General features: G+C 48.6%; 6 protein-coding genes across 6 annotated transcripts; 1 reads left to right on the top strand and 5 right to left on the bottom strand.

Annotated features, from left to right (window-relative positions):
* Positions 1-467: 467 nt before the first annotated feature.
* On the bottom strand, positions 468-1,462 carry pst2 (putative NADH-quinone oxidoreductase Pst2; the record flags this gene model as incomplete). Its single annotated transcript, XM_032047149.1, has 5 exons — positions 468-638; positions 690-776; positions 834-1,233; positions 1,294-1,379; positions 1,436-1,462. The coding sequence occupies 5 exons, from the start codon at positions 1,460-1,462 to the stop codon at positions 468-470; spliced, it is 771 nt and encodes a 256-aa protein (XP_031900373.1).
* A 409-nt stretch (positions 1,463-1,871) lies between these two features.
* On the bottom strand, positions 1,872-3,621 carry yth1 (cleavage polyadenylation factor RNA-binding subunit YTH1). The gene has a single exon (XM_032041969.1). It carries the CDS (start codon positions 3,369-3,371, stop codon positions 2,322-2,324), a length of 1,050 nt encoding a protein of 349 aa, XP_031900372.1. The 5' UTR covers positions 3,372-3,621; the 3' UTR covers positions 1,872-2,321.
* Positions 3,622-6,161: 2,540 nt separating this feature from the next.
* Positions 6,162-7,759, top strand: BDW43DRAFT_89166 (glycoside hydrolase family 18 protein). The gene is made up of 4 exons (XM_032050663.1): positions 6,162-6,450; positions 6,543-6,567; positions 6,672-6,906; positions 7,004-7,759. Exons 1-4 carry the CDS (start codon positions 6,260-6,262, stop codon positions 7,663-7,665), a joined length of 1,113 nt encoding a protein of 370 aa, XP_031900371.1. The 5' UTR covers positions 6,162-6,259; the 3' UTR covers positions 7,666-7,759.
* A 350-nt stretch (positions 7,760-8,109) lies between these two features.
* On the bottom strand, positions 8,110-9,373 carry BDW43DRAFT_311243 (asparaginase ahrA; the record flags this gene model as incomplete). Its single annotated transcript, XM_032047148.1, has 3 exons — positions 8,110-8,367; positions 8,437-9,137; positions 9,196-9,373. 3 exons carry the CDS (start codon positions 9,371-9,373, stop codon positions 8,110-8,112), a joined length of 1,137 nt encoding a protein of 378 aa, XP_031900370.1.
* A 2,181-nt stretch (positions 9,374-11,554) lies between these two features.
* On the bottom strand, positions 11,555-12,761 carry BDW43DRAFT_311242 (DUF3712 domain-containing protein; the record flags this gene model as incomplete). The annotated part of the gene is made up of 4 exons (XM_032047147.1): positions 11,555-11,869; positions 11,937-12,058; positions 12,120-12,535; positions 12,604-12,761. The coding sequence occupies 4 exons, from the start codon at positions 12,759-12,761 to the stop codon at positions 11,555-11,557; spliced, it is 1,011 nt and encodes a 336-aa protein (XP_031900369.1).
* A 1,353-nt stretch (positions 12,762-14,114) lies between these two features.
* BDW43DRAFT_88991 (uncharacterized protein) lies at positions 14,115-14,519 on the bottom strand. The gene has a single exon (XM_032050661.1). The coding sequence runs from the start codon at positions 14,395-14,397 to the stop codon at positions 14,149-14,151; it is 249 nt and encodes an 82-aa protein (XP_031900368.1). The 5' UTR covers positions 14,398-14,519; the 3' UTR covers positions 14,115-14,148.
* Positions 14,520-14,624: the final 105 nt, after the last annotated feature.

Below are 14,624 nucleotides of genomic sequence, written 5' to 3'. Positions count from 1 at the left end.
ATGAGAAGGCGGAACAGCTCTTATCGTCATCGTCGTCGGTTACCACATTGTTACTGGAACCCCGCAGACCGCCCTTACCGACATTGCGTAAGATTCGTAATCCCAATACCCCTCCTCCAAAGTAGCTCATTACTTCAATGGGAATGAAGAATCTTACCTTGGGCCTAATCCGAACAGATCCATAAAAATACGTTTTCATGATCGTGGAGTCTTAAAAGTTTAAGAACCTTCTTTTTCTGGTCTCTCGTATTCTACCTTCTCCCAAGACACACTAAGCGATGATATATGGACTACTCGCTATTAACTCTAAATTATCATGAAGTATTGTATTTTCTATCATATTTGCTAGATTGGTAAATTTCTCCCAGATCCCAAGTACTCACGAGGTATCAACCCATCACAAAACGCCATAGGAGCAGACAACAAAGTGAACAAAACACACAAAAGATATTTGGGTTAGACAATCATTAGAGAATGACGCACTTCTTAGGAAGACCGCAAGGTCCCCCCCTCGCCTCCTTCTCTTCCCCTTGAGTACCCTGTCCATTCTGCCTACCATTCTGCGCAGTATTGGGAGCTTCATTCTTTGCAGTTTGTTCCTTCTGTTGTTGCTGTGGTTGCTGCGATGAGGCGACAGGCTGAGACTCAGTCTGGGCATCGCCACTACCATGTAGTCAAGCAAAGCTGACCTTGGAAACGTGCTGGTAGAAAGCCTTGCCCTGCTCTTGGGCGATCTCAAGCTCGAGAGCGGTGGGCTGGCGGGAGCCATCGGCACCCTATTACAGGGCATGTTAGCAAATCAGTTGACAACAAGGCATAAGCGCGGAACTTACGGCAAAGGTACCGGCACCCCAGGCGCTACCACCGTGGACCTCCTGCAAGTTGGACAACTGGCCGAACGCGGTCTTGTATCCAAGAGGAACGTAGATGAAGCCGTGGTGAGCGAGAGTGCTCATAGAAGCAATGGCAGTGGACTCCTGGCCACCACCCAGGGTACCGGTGGAGACGAACAGACCGGCGTACTTGCCCCAGTAGCCACCAGTAGCCCAGATGCTGCCAGTCTTGTCCCAGAAAGCCTTCCACTGTGCAGGGAAGTTACCGTAACGAGTAGGGATACCGAACAACACGGCGTCATAGTCCTTCAGGGTGTTGGGTTCGGCGATGGGGACATCCTTGTTCTGGCCAGGAGCGTGCATCTTAGCCAGGACTTCCTCGGACAGAGTCTCAGCGATCCTGTAGAAAGTTTATCAGGAAATTTGCATCTAGGACCCTCAGGGTTTTGTGTCAACTTACTGGTAGACATCGGCCTGGCCACCAGCAGCTTCGATACCCTTCTTCTCAGCAGCGGCCAGCTGGGCAATGTGGCCGTACATGGAGTACTGCCATGTGTTAGCTTGTTGCACGAAGAATGAAAGGAAAATTGGGAGCTACATACGTAAACAATAGCAATCTTGGGAGCCATTGCGACAGATATGTGATGGGGGGGAATTTTTAGAGGGTGGATCGTAACGCAGTTGACTGGAGGATGGATGATGGTAAGTGAAGTCCAGGCCTGAAACGGCGACAGCCCTTATATAAGGTTAGCACCCTGGGGAGACGGCCGTCCACGAGGGGACCGACCTGCCCCTCCATTCGAGGTGTTCGTCACCATCGAATTCAAGCTTGCAAAAGATCCGTAATCGATTACAGAATCATGGAGCTCCGAGATTAGTGGCAGTGATTGGCTGCTGAGGCACTTCTGTGGGGCGCCGGCGGTCCAGCCGGATTCCCACTAGTCCACCCATCAATAGCCGGCCAATGAATTGCTTAGCTAAGTCTTACTGATGATTAGCAAATGGCTTCATTTCCGATCCGAGAATGTTCGACACTGTGATATTGCCTTGCTGAATGATTTCTTATTCAGGCTGAAATGATCCATTCCCTCGTACGAAGAAGACTCAATCCGTAGCGGTCTAATTCCGCGTGGTGAATAATCCCATTGAAACGGCACTGTGAACTACTAATACGGAAATGCAATGGTGCTCTGTCATGATGTCATCCATTGGAGTACCAATCTTAAGTCGTATTTCTATTTACTACAGGGAGTCTCATAGGCTGTGTGCTCTAGGTGCTGTACAAACATTGATCCACGGATGGCAGTTTCTACTACCCATTCCTCCTACTTAAAGCCGCTTCTTTTACGTACACTTAGCACCATACTATAGCAGAATCACGCGTAGGAAATAAATTGTCAATGCCTCAACTTGGGTATCTCAATGTTCTAGTAATAAGCTTAAATCCAACATAAACCAAACCGATTCTCTATCATAACATTCCACCACTTACATCCCACGTCCTCGGCCTCGAAACCGGCCACGCATGAATCCACCCCCGCGTCCCCGCTCACTCCTCCATTCCCGTTCACGCTCCTTTTCTCTTTCCTGTTCCTCGCGGATCAAAAGCCTCTCCCGCTCTAGCTCCTCCTCCGACTTCTCCACCCTAATCGATGGCTTGGGAAGATTCTCAACCCACCGGGCATGAGCATCAGTGCAAGCCTTACCCTCCGGACAGAACCCAGCCAGGTAATACTGGCACAGACGGCGGCGCACATGACGTTTCGCACACACCGGGCCCAGCGGGCAAAATCCCCGATCGTAGTGTTCGCACGGTGGTAACCGGGCCTGCTCCCGCACGTGCTGGTATAGACAGTCGTCGCCATTCGGACAGTAGCCGGACCGCGAGAAGGATTGACACTCTGGCATCCGACGAAGGTTGTATTCATGGAGATATTCGCATTTGAGGCCTTTCTTGCACAGCCCCTTGAGAAAATGCTTGCAAACGAGTGACCCGTGCGTCGTGGACGGTGCCAGCCCCGAAGCGGTAGTGGTTGATGTTGTCACTCGAGATGGGGTAGGATGTCGATCGGGGCATGCTGGGCCCAAGGGGCAGTGGCCTTCGCTGTAGGCCTTGCAGACGGGTACATCGCTAGCGAGTCCGAAGCCAAAGCTGCTTCGTAAGAAGGGGGTGAAGGAGAAATCGTTGTAACTAGGGTCGCGCTCGCTGCCGGAGGCTAGGATTCGTGATGCAGCGTAGCTAACGTCTGCAGACATGACTATCTTGTCCGTTCCGAAAGGGAAGTAAGGGAAAGATATGCGGCAACTGTAATTGCGATGGCAACGACTGAGTAGGAGCTTCGAAGCTCGCGGCCGGAGATTTGAGCGGCAGTTGAGTTCAAATACGATTTGATGCTGGAATCCTTCCGAATCAGGGAGCAAGGGGTTCTGCAATATACCGCTAAGCGGTGAGATATTCCAAGTAAATGGGCTCGTGACGCTGTCAAAGCAGTGATGGTCAATTCGGGGTTGCAGGAGAGTTTTGTACAGCCAACCCATTGTTGAAAAGGCCTGATTTCAGAAACGGAAGGCGGTGGCAATTGCAGAGGTGATTTATAATCAGCCAATCAGAGAAGCTCAATCAGAAAAGGAGAGACTTCTTCCACGTGATCGGCCACAGTATACTTCAAGTTATCAATCAAATTTGTTATGAATCTATACGAGACCACGTGATCCTAGTGGCTTGGCCGGATCACCGGCTCCTAACCCCTGAAGGCTTTACCCATTAGTTGGGATAGAGAAGAAGCAGTCAAGATAGTTGATATAGTCGTCCATAGAATTGAGATCTATTGGAAAGGCATCCGGTCCTCAGTAGGCTACGTATGAGTAGCTGATACAGCCTCATCCTGCCCATCTTTCCCCTGAGATCACAACAAAATTAAGTAATATGCTGGCATAGAAAAGAATCGCGTAAATAAGTCGAAGTGACGAATTATTGAGGTCGGTTATGTGCTTTCCTGCTCAACCATGGATGACGATAGCATCTAGCCTTGTACTCCTTCAGCATTCCAGGTCAAGACTACGACTCACATCCCCTAGCATTTAGAGAAGCAGGTATAAAGAGATCCGACATATGCAAGACGGTTAAAGCCACTATCACTCTTGACGAAATATGCAGTTAGGTCTTGAGTCCGATACAAGGCGGCGATAGACGGGGTGGTCTTTCAAGCAGTTCAAACTTCGGGCGCCGTTTTGAGAAGATATTTTATACTATAGCCTTCTTGCCTGAGCCTTTGAATAGGATCAATCCCTCTCTTCTCAAGGAATTTCGACACTGATCAGCGAGCCAATTGAGAAACAGGCTTGTCAATGATTTAGTCGATTGATGTAGTTTTGTCACTGGGCTCACTTCCCAACAAGTGATGCAAGATCCACTTAGAGAAGCCACAGGTCGAACACTACATGAATGACACCGAACCCTCCCCAATGCCCACGAGTGCAAACATCGGTGAAGTGGAATTTCTATAAAAGATTGACGATATAGCCAGGCATAAAAGAGTACGAGGAAGCTTGGGCCATTGAAGACCGAGGCTAGAGTGAATATCTCCAATCACGAGGCTTCCTGGGGCCCTTGATTCACATATAAATTGACTTGCCGATTACATGAGCCATCATTCTTGGTGCCTGAGATCTGAGGTAATTAACTGTTAATCAATACCCCGGAAATATCAGTTATCGGTTTTATACATTAAAGCTCCTAGTGTGGCTCATCTACGATGCCATCCCGCGGGAATTGTACCCCTAATCTTTCTAAAATTATCCGGTTTAGGTTCAATAGTGGGAATACCCTGTACAGCCATAGAGATTTCCACCCAACGGAGACATCGGGGAAAACGGGAAAAAAAGAAAAGAAAAGAAACGCTGTAGATCCTTTCTGGGGAGGGGACGGCATGGCTGCAGAGGAAAGCACCGGTGCTACTGCCCCTGCATACGAGACATCCTAGGAAATCTCGACGTCACATGGTCTGTCTGTGGACAATGTCCTGTGTAACGAGTCGGAAATCTAATAAGAAACCATTGTTGCCGTTAGAGGAACTGGTTCAGCTTGAGAAATGTTGGGCAGGATGCTATAAACCTTTTAGGGCTCCGAAGATATGACCCTCTGGAGAGGCCAATCAATTTCATCAACCTCCTACATTGGAAGGTCAGGTGCATGGCTTGGCCGAGTGATCCAAGCATTGATTGTAATCCGTCATGCGGGGTGGAAAAAGCGACTAATAACTAGCCTGCAGTTCTTCCCCCACAGCGCTTGAACGAGTGAGAAAAAGCAATGAAGCAAACCTTATGGGGTAAGGGAGGAAAAAGCAAACCCGAAAGGGAAAGGGAAAAGGGAAAATGAAAAACCACTGCCCCCAAAATGAAACCCACTGATCGATCAACGGTGATCATTGTCTATGAACATCTTCGAGAGATACTTCCTACGAAAATCAACACATCTCCGGGGCGGGTTTCCCTCCTATACCAAGTCCACCCAACCCGCAGCTTTCGACCACCACGACCCACTCGGATCTTACAATGAGGCTGGGTGTCGCCACCGGACTCGTGAGCAGATCTTCACCGAGATGTCCTAGAACGGCCTTCTAGGCCATCACCAAGCCGCGCGCACTTTGCCTGCTTCGCTCATGAAGCTTCCGGGGCATCCAATAACCACCAGTCAACGGGACAGTCACCGAAAGGTGGGGTGAGCGTAATCCGGGAGTTTGGACCCTCTGGGAGCTGCCGCCGATCAAAAAGTCCCTTTCGATATTATCCTGACCTTCTGATCGGCCAGCGAATGAATATCCCAGGCCACTGACCTGCACCGTCGAAGGCCCAGATTGACACGGTCCTCTGGTAACCCTGCAACAGAAGGATAAATAGAATATTATGGTCCGGGGTTAGACTCTGAGGCTTGGAAAGTGGAGAGGGGGAGAATGAGAGAGAAGGAGAAGGAGGAAGCGTCATGAATTCAATATTCCATGCGCGTCCTGGTGCATTGTGCAGCAAATGTTATGCTACTCTTTCTGTCTATGTCGCCGAGAAACTGACTTTTGGTTGCCTTCTTTTTATTCAATCGTGCGCCCAAGTCTCGCATGAGAGGAGGGGGGTTTTCATTTTCACATTTTCTCTTTGCGAAATACGAGTAGATGAGGAACTAAAAAGAACCAAACCCACCACGCCAAAAGAAGAGAAACATCTCCTCCACACGTGACATTGTCCTTTCTAGGGAAGTTGCTTTTCGCACACTTTATTTTAAAGGGGACTTTTAATTGTTCACGATTGTTGGAGAACTTTTTTGATCAATTTTCTAATTTTCTGATTATTATATCCTATCATTCGAGGTTCTTTTTCTCTATTCTAGAAATCTACAACTCCTTCCTTAATCCCGCTTTGTGTATGCTACCATCATGCCATTCTCCGGCTCCTCTATCTTCCCCCACTGGCGTCGCAAAGCCGCCGAACGCTCAAGTAACGCTTCGTATGAGGTTCCATACTACATGAACGCAGCATATTATCCCAATTGGCGGATATACCGAAAGCAGCCTCCCTCATCGCTCAGATTGGGATTTGTCTCCCATATCTTCTACGCATTTGCATGGTAGTACAGCCATACATCGAAACCGAGGGAACCCCGGGTTATATACACTATGCAAAGTAAAGAAGTTAACCAAGACGTTTTGTTGTTTCTAGGGTCAAAGAAGACGGCACCGTTTATGTTGGGATTTCCCACCCGATTTCTCTCTCAAAAAGAGAGAAAGCAAAAAAAAAAATCCTCAAATCACAAGAATCCCATAGCTAACCGCAGACATTAACATATAGTTAAGCGATGAATGGGCCGACACGCAAATGCCCGTAGACGGCACCAAGGGCTGTATCCGGGCCTTCACGCAGCTGAAACCGCAGTACTCAAAGATGAAAGTCATTCTCTCCGTCGGCGGCGGCGGCAAGGGAAGCGAGAACTTCGCCGTCGTGGCGCGCAGTCAATCGCGCACCGAGACGTTTGTCCGCACGGCCAGGGCGCTCGTGGATCAATTCGGCCTCGATGGACTCGACAGTATGTAGACCGAATTTCACCTCCTTCGTTTTCTCTGTCTCTCTCTCTCTCTCTTGGTTGGCTTGCCCAAACGTATTACTAACTGGTCTATCGCCAGTCGACTGGGAACACCCCGCAGACCCACAGCAAGGAATGGACTATGTGCGGCTTCTGGCAAAGCTGCGCGAGGCGCTGCCTACGCCGCGTTTTGTTCTAGCAACCTGTCTCCCGGCGGGGCAGTGGGCTCTCCGGAATATCGATCTTGGGAAGGCCTCCGTGTATCTCGATTTGATGAATCTCATGACGTATGATTTTGCCGGTCCCTGGACGAATGAGAGCGGGCACCACGCGCAGTTATACAGCCCATCTCGGAATCCGGGCGCTGTTTCGTGTCAATCCAGTGTGCAGTATGTGCTTTCGCAGGGGGTTGATCCGAAGAAAATCCTCTTAGGGGTTCCTGCGTACGGCCGGTCGTTTTTGGGTACTGAGAAGCCCGGTCAGCGGTATGTCGGGGCTGGCGGCGAGGATGGTGTGTTCGATTATAGTGACTTGCCTCGTCCTGGGGCTAAGGAACATCACGATGATAAGCTTGGCGCGGCGTACTGCTCCGGTGGTGATGGCGGGTTTGTGACCTATGATACGCCGCGGACGGTGGAGCAGAAGGCCCAGTTTACGACTAAGACGAAGCTGGGGGGTTTGTTCTATTGGCATATTGGAGGGGATGCACGAGGTGCGCGGAGTTTGATCGAGACGGGATATAATACGCTACATGAGATGTAGCCTGTTACTTCAGACTTTAAAACATTGAACAAGAAAAGAAGCCGAGGGGGTTGGGGAAGATAATGGAATGGGTGCAATGAAAACATGGGTCGTGTGTTTATTATTATTTTATCACTGTGTCTGAATAGCAAGTACGAAAGGAATGAAATGAACTTATATTTGTCTGCAAACCCCTGTCGCTGATAAGATTAAGCTTTCGCATGGTGAGAAATTAATTCGCAGATCAATCCACCTTCATTTCTCTTCCACACCAATGTTATCTCTGGATTCAATTTTTCTGGCCAATCGCCACGAAGATCAATGCGGAAGACTCCATAATCGCAATTGTCTATCCAATAAGCTATATATAAAACCACGCCTTCTAAGTCATAAAACATGAAATCTATGAGTCTATAGGTCTATATTACATCGACTGTAATCCCAAAATCCCAACGAAGAATCAGATTAAGCAACTCCAATCTTTGCAAAGGCCTCATTAATCTCCTCAACGCTCTTACCCTCCGCAAGCAGCAGACCAAGAAGAATGCGCGATTTCGCCGGGTTCAAATACCCACTTGCGATCTGAGTGGTCTCGTCAGAGGAAGGCACCTCACCGTTTCCGGTACGTGTACTGGCAACGATAGGGATATTGTGCTTGGACGTTACGTCTGAGATGGCATCGCTGAATGAGCTAGAGACAGAGCCAGCACCAGAGCCAGCAACCTGTTGGATTGAGTTGTTAGGGGAGTCATTTCCAAGGCTTGGTTATGAGATTGTAGATGGAGTACTTACGACAATACCCTTGGCGCCATTCTCGATGGCAGAGTACAAAGTGTCGCTGTGCATATCCTCATAAGAGTACAAAATATCTACTCTAGGGATTGCGGTGATGTTCGAGACATGGACTTCGGTCTTGCCGGTGGGCTGAACAGGCGGGTAGAAGAAGTAGGGCTTGTTGGAGACGACCTCGCCCAGGTTACCCATTTCAACGGCCTTGAAGGTGTCCACGGTGTTGGCGTTTGTCTTGGAGGCGTAAAAGGCCGAGACAATTCGGTCGTTCATAACGATCATTGCGCCGCGGTCTCTGGCTTTGGCGCTGGTGGCCACGCTGACAGATTGGAGAAGGTTGATCGGGCCCTCGGCGGAGATGGCGGTTGAGGGACGCATGGCGCCAACGATCACAATGGGCTTGCGGCAGTTGACTGTGGCGTCGAGGAAGAAGGCGGATTCTTCTAGGGTATCGGTGCCGTGGGTGATCACTGCGCCGGCCATGGAAGGATCGTTGCAGACGACATCATTGATCTTCTTGGAAAGCGCGAGAAGAATGGACGAGGTGATGTCTGGGCTGCCGACGTTGGCGACTTGTACGCCGGCCACGTTGGCGACGTCCAGCATCTCCGGCACTGCATCAATGAGGGTTTGGATGCCCACTGCACCGGCCTTGTAGCCTGTTGTCGCCGTGTTGTCGTCGCTAGAGCCGGCGATGGTGCCGCCTGCTTATTGTTAGCTTCTTCTTTCTAGGCTTCAACGGGTGGGGATGGGGAAGAATACCTGTCGCAAAGATGGTGACATTGGGCAGAGTGGTGTTCATCTGAGTGAAGTTCAAGCCATTGGAGTTGGTAAACACATAGGTGACATTCGAATCTGCAGCTCGAGGATACAAGAGAGGAGAGGCATTGCTAACAGCGGCCAAGGCCGACACGGCAAGAACTTTCAGATTGACACCCATTCTGCTGTTTGATTGCTCGGAGCTCTGAATAAGAAATTGAAGCCGAGCTTGTTATGGACAACCGGACAGACATTCTGAAAGATATGCCATTTATATATGGCTTCAGTCCTCGCATCCATGGGCCGAGAATTTCGACCAAGAAATGACTATTGACGATAGATGTCTTATCGTGGAGAATCCCAAGCATCGTCCCATATCCGTCTTCACCAGATAAGTCGTGCAAAGGGAAGATCATGGCGAAGTTGTTTCCCATAGATGAGGCATTTCACGTAATGATAATCGCATATCGATGGAGTCAATCCAGGAACCAAGCGTTGGAGAAACTCCAATTCCTCTTGGCGCCTGACCTTGAAGCATTAGAGGACCTTGGGTAAGACCGTCTCCACCGGGATCCTTGATTTAGGGGGGAGAGATGGGGGATACGGCAATGTCCATATTGGCATTTGTTGGGGTTACTCCAGAAACATTTAGGTAATTGGATCCAGTGATCTTCGCCGGATCAATATCACCGTATGATAAGATCATATATCACTTCGGGCCATTATCGGCATCTCTCTCTGAACGCCTCGCCTCGTATTGAGCCGAAGGAATATTCAGGCTATAGACTGCGATAAGGTGCTGGTATCGTCAAGTTATTCGTATTAGTATTAGTATTAATATTAATATTAGCAAGTCGTCGTAAGGAACTATTGAGCATGGATTATCGGGTGGATCGCCAAGTGCTTGTCCTTATCTCGGCCGGCTGCCGATAGGAACTACACGGCTTCTGCAGCATTCCGCCGATTACCCTTATGCTCTCAGCATCGGCTTAGACCTTCTTCCTTCTCGGGCGACGGCTTGAGGCTGTGTAGCGAAGATCAACGTCATTTCCAGCTCTAGATTTATTCCGTTTTGTCCCTCGTATAGTCCCACTATCACAGAGAAATTGGGGTTGAAGGGGGATTCCATCTTCAGCTCCGGGCATGGTTCCCGAACCCTAAGAGATAATGCCTCAATTTGCATCCCATCGACATTTACACTTTATTCACTGTTTAGAGCAGTATACCCCTTGCTATTCTCAAAAGTCCATTGTCTCGCAAATAACCTACCATCAGGTCCCGAAGGGCAAACAAGAAAGAGCCGATAAGAGACGGCCCAAAGAACCACCCACGTTCTCTTTCCTGTGGGTACTGATGATGTCTTGGCAAGATCGATGAGACAAACAGACGAATCAAGAGGTATGAGAGAACTGATATGCCTTTTGGAACCTTAATAATATATGCACATGTTTCTATCCCGATAATATCCGATTCGTGTTAATCCCAAATTGCCCGAAACACTTGTAGCCATTAGTATCCATGTTGATGCCCTGCAGTGGTTTATTGCCAGGAAGGAAGCTGACAAATGCTCAACAAGAGGTTACTATGTATGTACCTAGTAAGTACTAAGTCCTATATACATCCAGTACATGTATGTACTACGGCAGCCAAGCTCAACCGTTGTGCCGACTATTGCCACGTTTGACAAGGAATAAGGTTACACTTTGAATTCTTGTCTTACCAACCAATAGGTATATCCATCGTAGGTAATATGAGGAAGTTTAATGGTTCGAGACTGTCAATTGACTTCAATACACGAAGCAGCCCGTTGGATTATCCGATGGCGTTGTGATCCACGGTCCTACCACTATTACTACAACGACGACGGGAACTCCGAATGATAAACCGTTCAATTACCAAAACCTAATTTAGTCTCGTGTAGTTCCCGGCGGTAATTCAACATGGGAACATATGTATATCACTATGTCTGTAAAAGGACTTGAACGTATTGGATGAGGCGGACCTCAATTTTATTTTTCTTTTTCTCCTTTTTTTTCCCTTTCTTTTATAGGATATTCGGTTAGTGCTATTATTACAGGAAATGACAAGCCACTGAGGTCTCCCAGCGTTGTCTGTTATACAGGGGCAGATGCTGTTCTAATGCTGACCTGGAAGTCATCTTGGAATATCACTTGGAATTGAGACCACCTCCCAGCATCAAGCAGTCAGATCATCACAGTTGCATTAAGTTGGTATCAAGAACAATTATAATCGTCATCGGTCCGGCAACAGGGCTCCAACGAGCAAGAAAGTAACAAAAACAGCACAATGGGAATCACCAATAACAAATATTGCAGGTCGAAATTTATACAGCGACACCCGTTCAGCTCGAGAGGCTTGAGACGCTTGAACCTATCACCTCAGTAATATTCAGGTCAACCCGGAGTTTGTTCGATGCCAAAGCCCGCGAGAAGTATGATAGAGGCTTGCCATCGTACACACTAGAGTTGGTCTCGGAGCCTGTGATGTCCACCGGAACAATCGTGCCGGGATATTTCGACATCAGATCGACCATCTTAAGTTGATCCACCTTGGCTCTCATGGAGAAAGTGTTCTCGCCAGGCTTCAACGTCAGGTCTTTTATATACGACTCTCCAATCGCAGTTCCGTTGACGGCGAGATCCAGCGTTACATTGCCCTAAAGAAATCAGCCAACGGGGCCACAACACTAAAATCTCGGGCGGTGAGGAGTTCGTGGCACATACCAAGCTGATCGTCATTACCGATGGATTAGGAATCACGACCTGGCCTTCGGTGTTTGTTCCATCGGATGCTTTCGTGGTAAGATGCATGCCGGACAACTTGAACCCCTCCAACTTGTTGAGCCCTGTCATGCGGTTAGTTAGTCTACTTGACTAGAGCATTGGAAAATTAGTCCATGTGCTTACCCTTCATTGTAGCGGTCTTATTAAACGTCTTATTGATCGTTGGCAAGCTTCCTTGCTTGATATCCGGCTTCCCGTAAACATTGAGATGGACGTATTCATCGTGCATAACCGCGATTGCGAAGTCGCCAAACGCAGACACATCAGTCAAGGGCAAGTGCTGCACCACATGCACTTCTACTCCGTCGTGAGACTTGACTTGTGGGATGGTTGCGGTTGCAAATGCCGCTGCGCCCAGCAGACCGACAGTCGCGTTGAATGAGTAGAAGGTTGGGTGGAAGATACTATCCGTTTTGATGATCTGCAACTGGTCGATATGGAATGAATCCGGTGTGGGGTCAGTGATCCCCAGGGATTTGATTTCCAGGACCGAGTTATTGATAGCTTTTTGAGTGAGGTTCGGATAACCGACATATACCCTATTTGAGCGCAGAACCGTCAGACAGACACCGTCACAGGGGACAAGCTCTACAAAGAGTGAACGTACACTGGGAGAACAACCACAAGCACCACGATAATGAGCCCAATGAGATGTGCCCACCACCATTTCTTGTAGTGGGCAGCCACGCGAGATTTGAAGCTGGGCTTCGTAGCAACGGGCGAGGCCACCGCATTTATTTCGGTGACTTCGGGCTTGTCGGACATCTTGCGTCACTAAATATCTGAGTTTGACACGGTTATATTTATTCCAAGACCTGTCACACAGGCAGCCCTGTCACCCGCAGAGTTAGGACGCTCCCACAAGAAAAGACCCGAAACAAGCTGAAAAGGGGACATACCAATGCTCTTCTCGAGGTTAGTATGGGCTGAGACTTGTGTCGCCCGCTTTAATTGACAAGGGCTGCAGCGAGCATTATATCATTAGCGGACAAAGAAAAAGAGAAAAATAGGAAAAAAGGGAGGAAAAAAGAAGAAGAAAAAGGCCAAGAAAAATTTTCAAAAAAAAAATTATTTTTAAGTCAAAAAGGAACAAAGGAGAAAAGAAAGAACCACAGTGGGATAATAACATACCTTCACACAACTCTCAAACTCCAAATTGAAAATGAAAGTCGGGAAGCACAGTGCACGAATGATCAACAAGCAAGAGACGTCTACCGACCGAGACTAAGAACGAGAGAATCGGAAATAGGGCATGAAGGGCAGGACCGTTAGATGGCTAATGCTCTCTCTATATGACTCCCGGAGGGGGCGGGTCTTCACATGTGTTATTCTAAAAGAATTCAGATAAAGCACCGCGGAACTTGGGAGTTTGGGACCAGTCGGCCCCAGGTCCCATGCGGTCCCATGCAGAAGCAACCAAGCTATTACTCAATGGGGGAAACCCTGTGGAGATCCAGGCGGCGAACACTGCTAGGGTACGGAGTAGTTAGCACACGGACTCGGATAGCGAAAACAATTAGGAAAAAAGAAGGGCAAAGGGTTGAAAATTGAGGCAGCGTCCCAGGTCCCCCTACTTTGAAACACACGTCCACGAACTTGATATACATTCCAACGTGTTTCCTCATGTTTAAATGTAGGTCAGCCGAGGCATGAAGTACATCCTCATGCAGCCGTCGAGATATGTGGTCGCGCATCGATTGGTCGCGATTGAGGGATTAAGGCCTAGGAGAAGAGGAGGATGGAATGCAACCCCGGCCCCTCGCCAATTTCCCCAAATTTCCCCATGCTTGGCAGGACAATGGATCTTCATTGGACTGGGGCCGACAACCGGAGTGAGACTAGCGGGGTGGCCAGAACCCAAAAGTAAGCCAAAGGAGCTCGATCGCCCATTATTTCGCCATGGTTCGGGGCTGGTGTGTAGCGTGTGTAGTACATCAAATGGCGAAAATTTCTTTCCAATCCATGTTATGCCTTGCTCTGTTTTGGGTGATTCCTCCGGGGGTGAAACCACCAATGATATCGGGCAGATATGGCCACCTGCATATGTTAATTCCCCTCCTCCCAGTGTAGCAACTGGTAAATGAATTGGATCAGAGTCGGAGGCAAATTCTCCCTGCGGGATTGATTGGAGGGGAGGTTTGTCAGCTGCCTCTTAGACCGACGCAACTAAACAACTAGTCAAAGCACGCAAAGACCAGGGAAAATAGAGTACCGCCCAATCCGAAGTCGCGTTTAATCTAAAGAGACTTCCTCCTATTCCTAAGGTAAGGTACCAAATACCTTTTCTCTCTCCCTTTTCTCTTTCTCTCTCTCTTAATTTTTGTTTCCCCACGTCAGCTCGAGCAAGAAAACGGGAGAAAAACAAGGGTTCAAGCCACCACGGGGCCTCCCCAAAAGGCATGACTAATCTTACGAACTACCTTAGGGTTCCAAGGGCAAGCAAAATACGAATCACCGGAAATTCTGGTTGGGATGCCAATCACTTGGCTGCGAAATGTCCTATATATTTCCATGTGTATAGGGCCACTTCAGAAGAACATCCCCATCCCGTTCCCCTCCCAGCCGAGAGTGAACGCGGCGCCAGGGTATAAATCCTCCACTAGCACACTTCCTTCGTGCCCCAAAGGC

Source organism: Aspergillus alliaceus (genome assembly GCF_009176365.1).
Source record: "Aspergillus alliaceus strain CBS 536.65 unplaced genomic scaffold BDW43scaffold_22, whole genome shotgun sequence".
Lineage (NCBI taxonomy): Eukaryota > Fungi > Ascomycota > Eurotiomycetes > Eurotiales > Aspergillaceae > Aspergillus > Aspergillus alliaceus.
The sequence above is the reverse complement of the archived record's forward strand: the minus strand, read 5'-3'. Positions and strand labels throughout refer to the sequence as shown.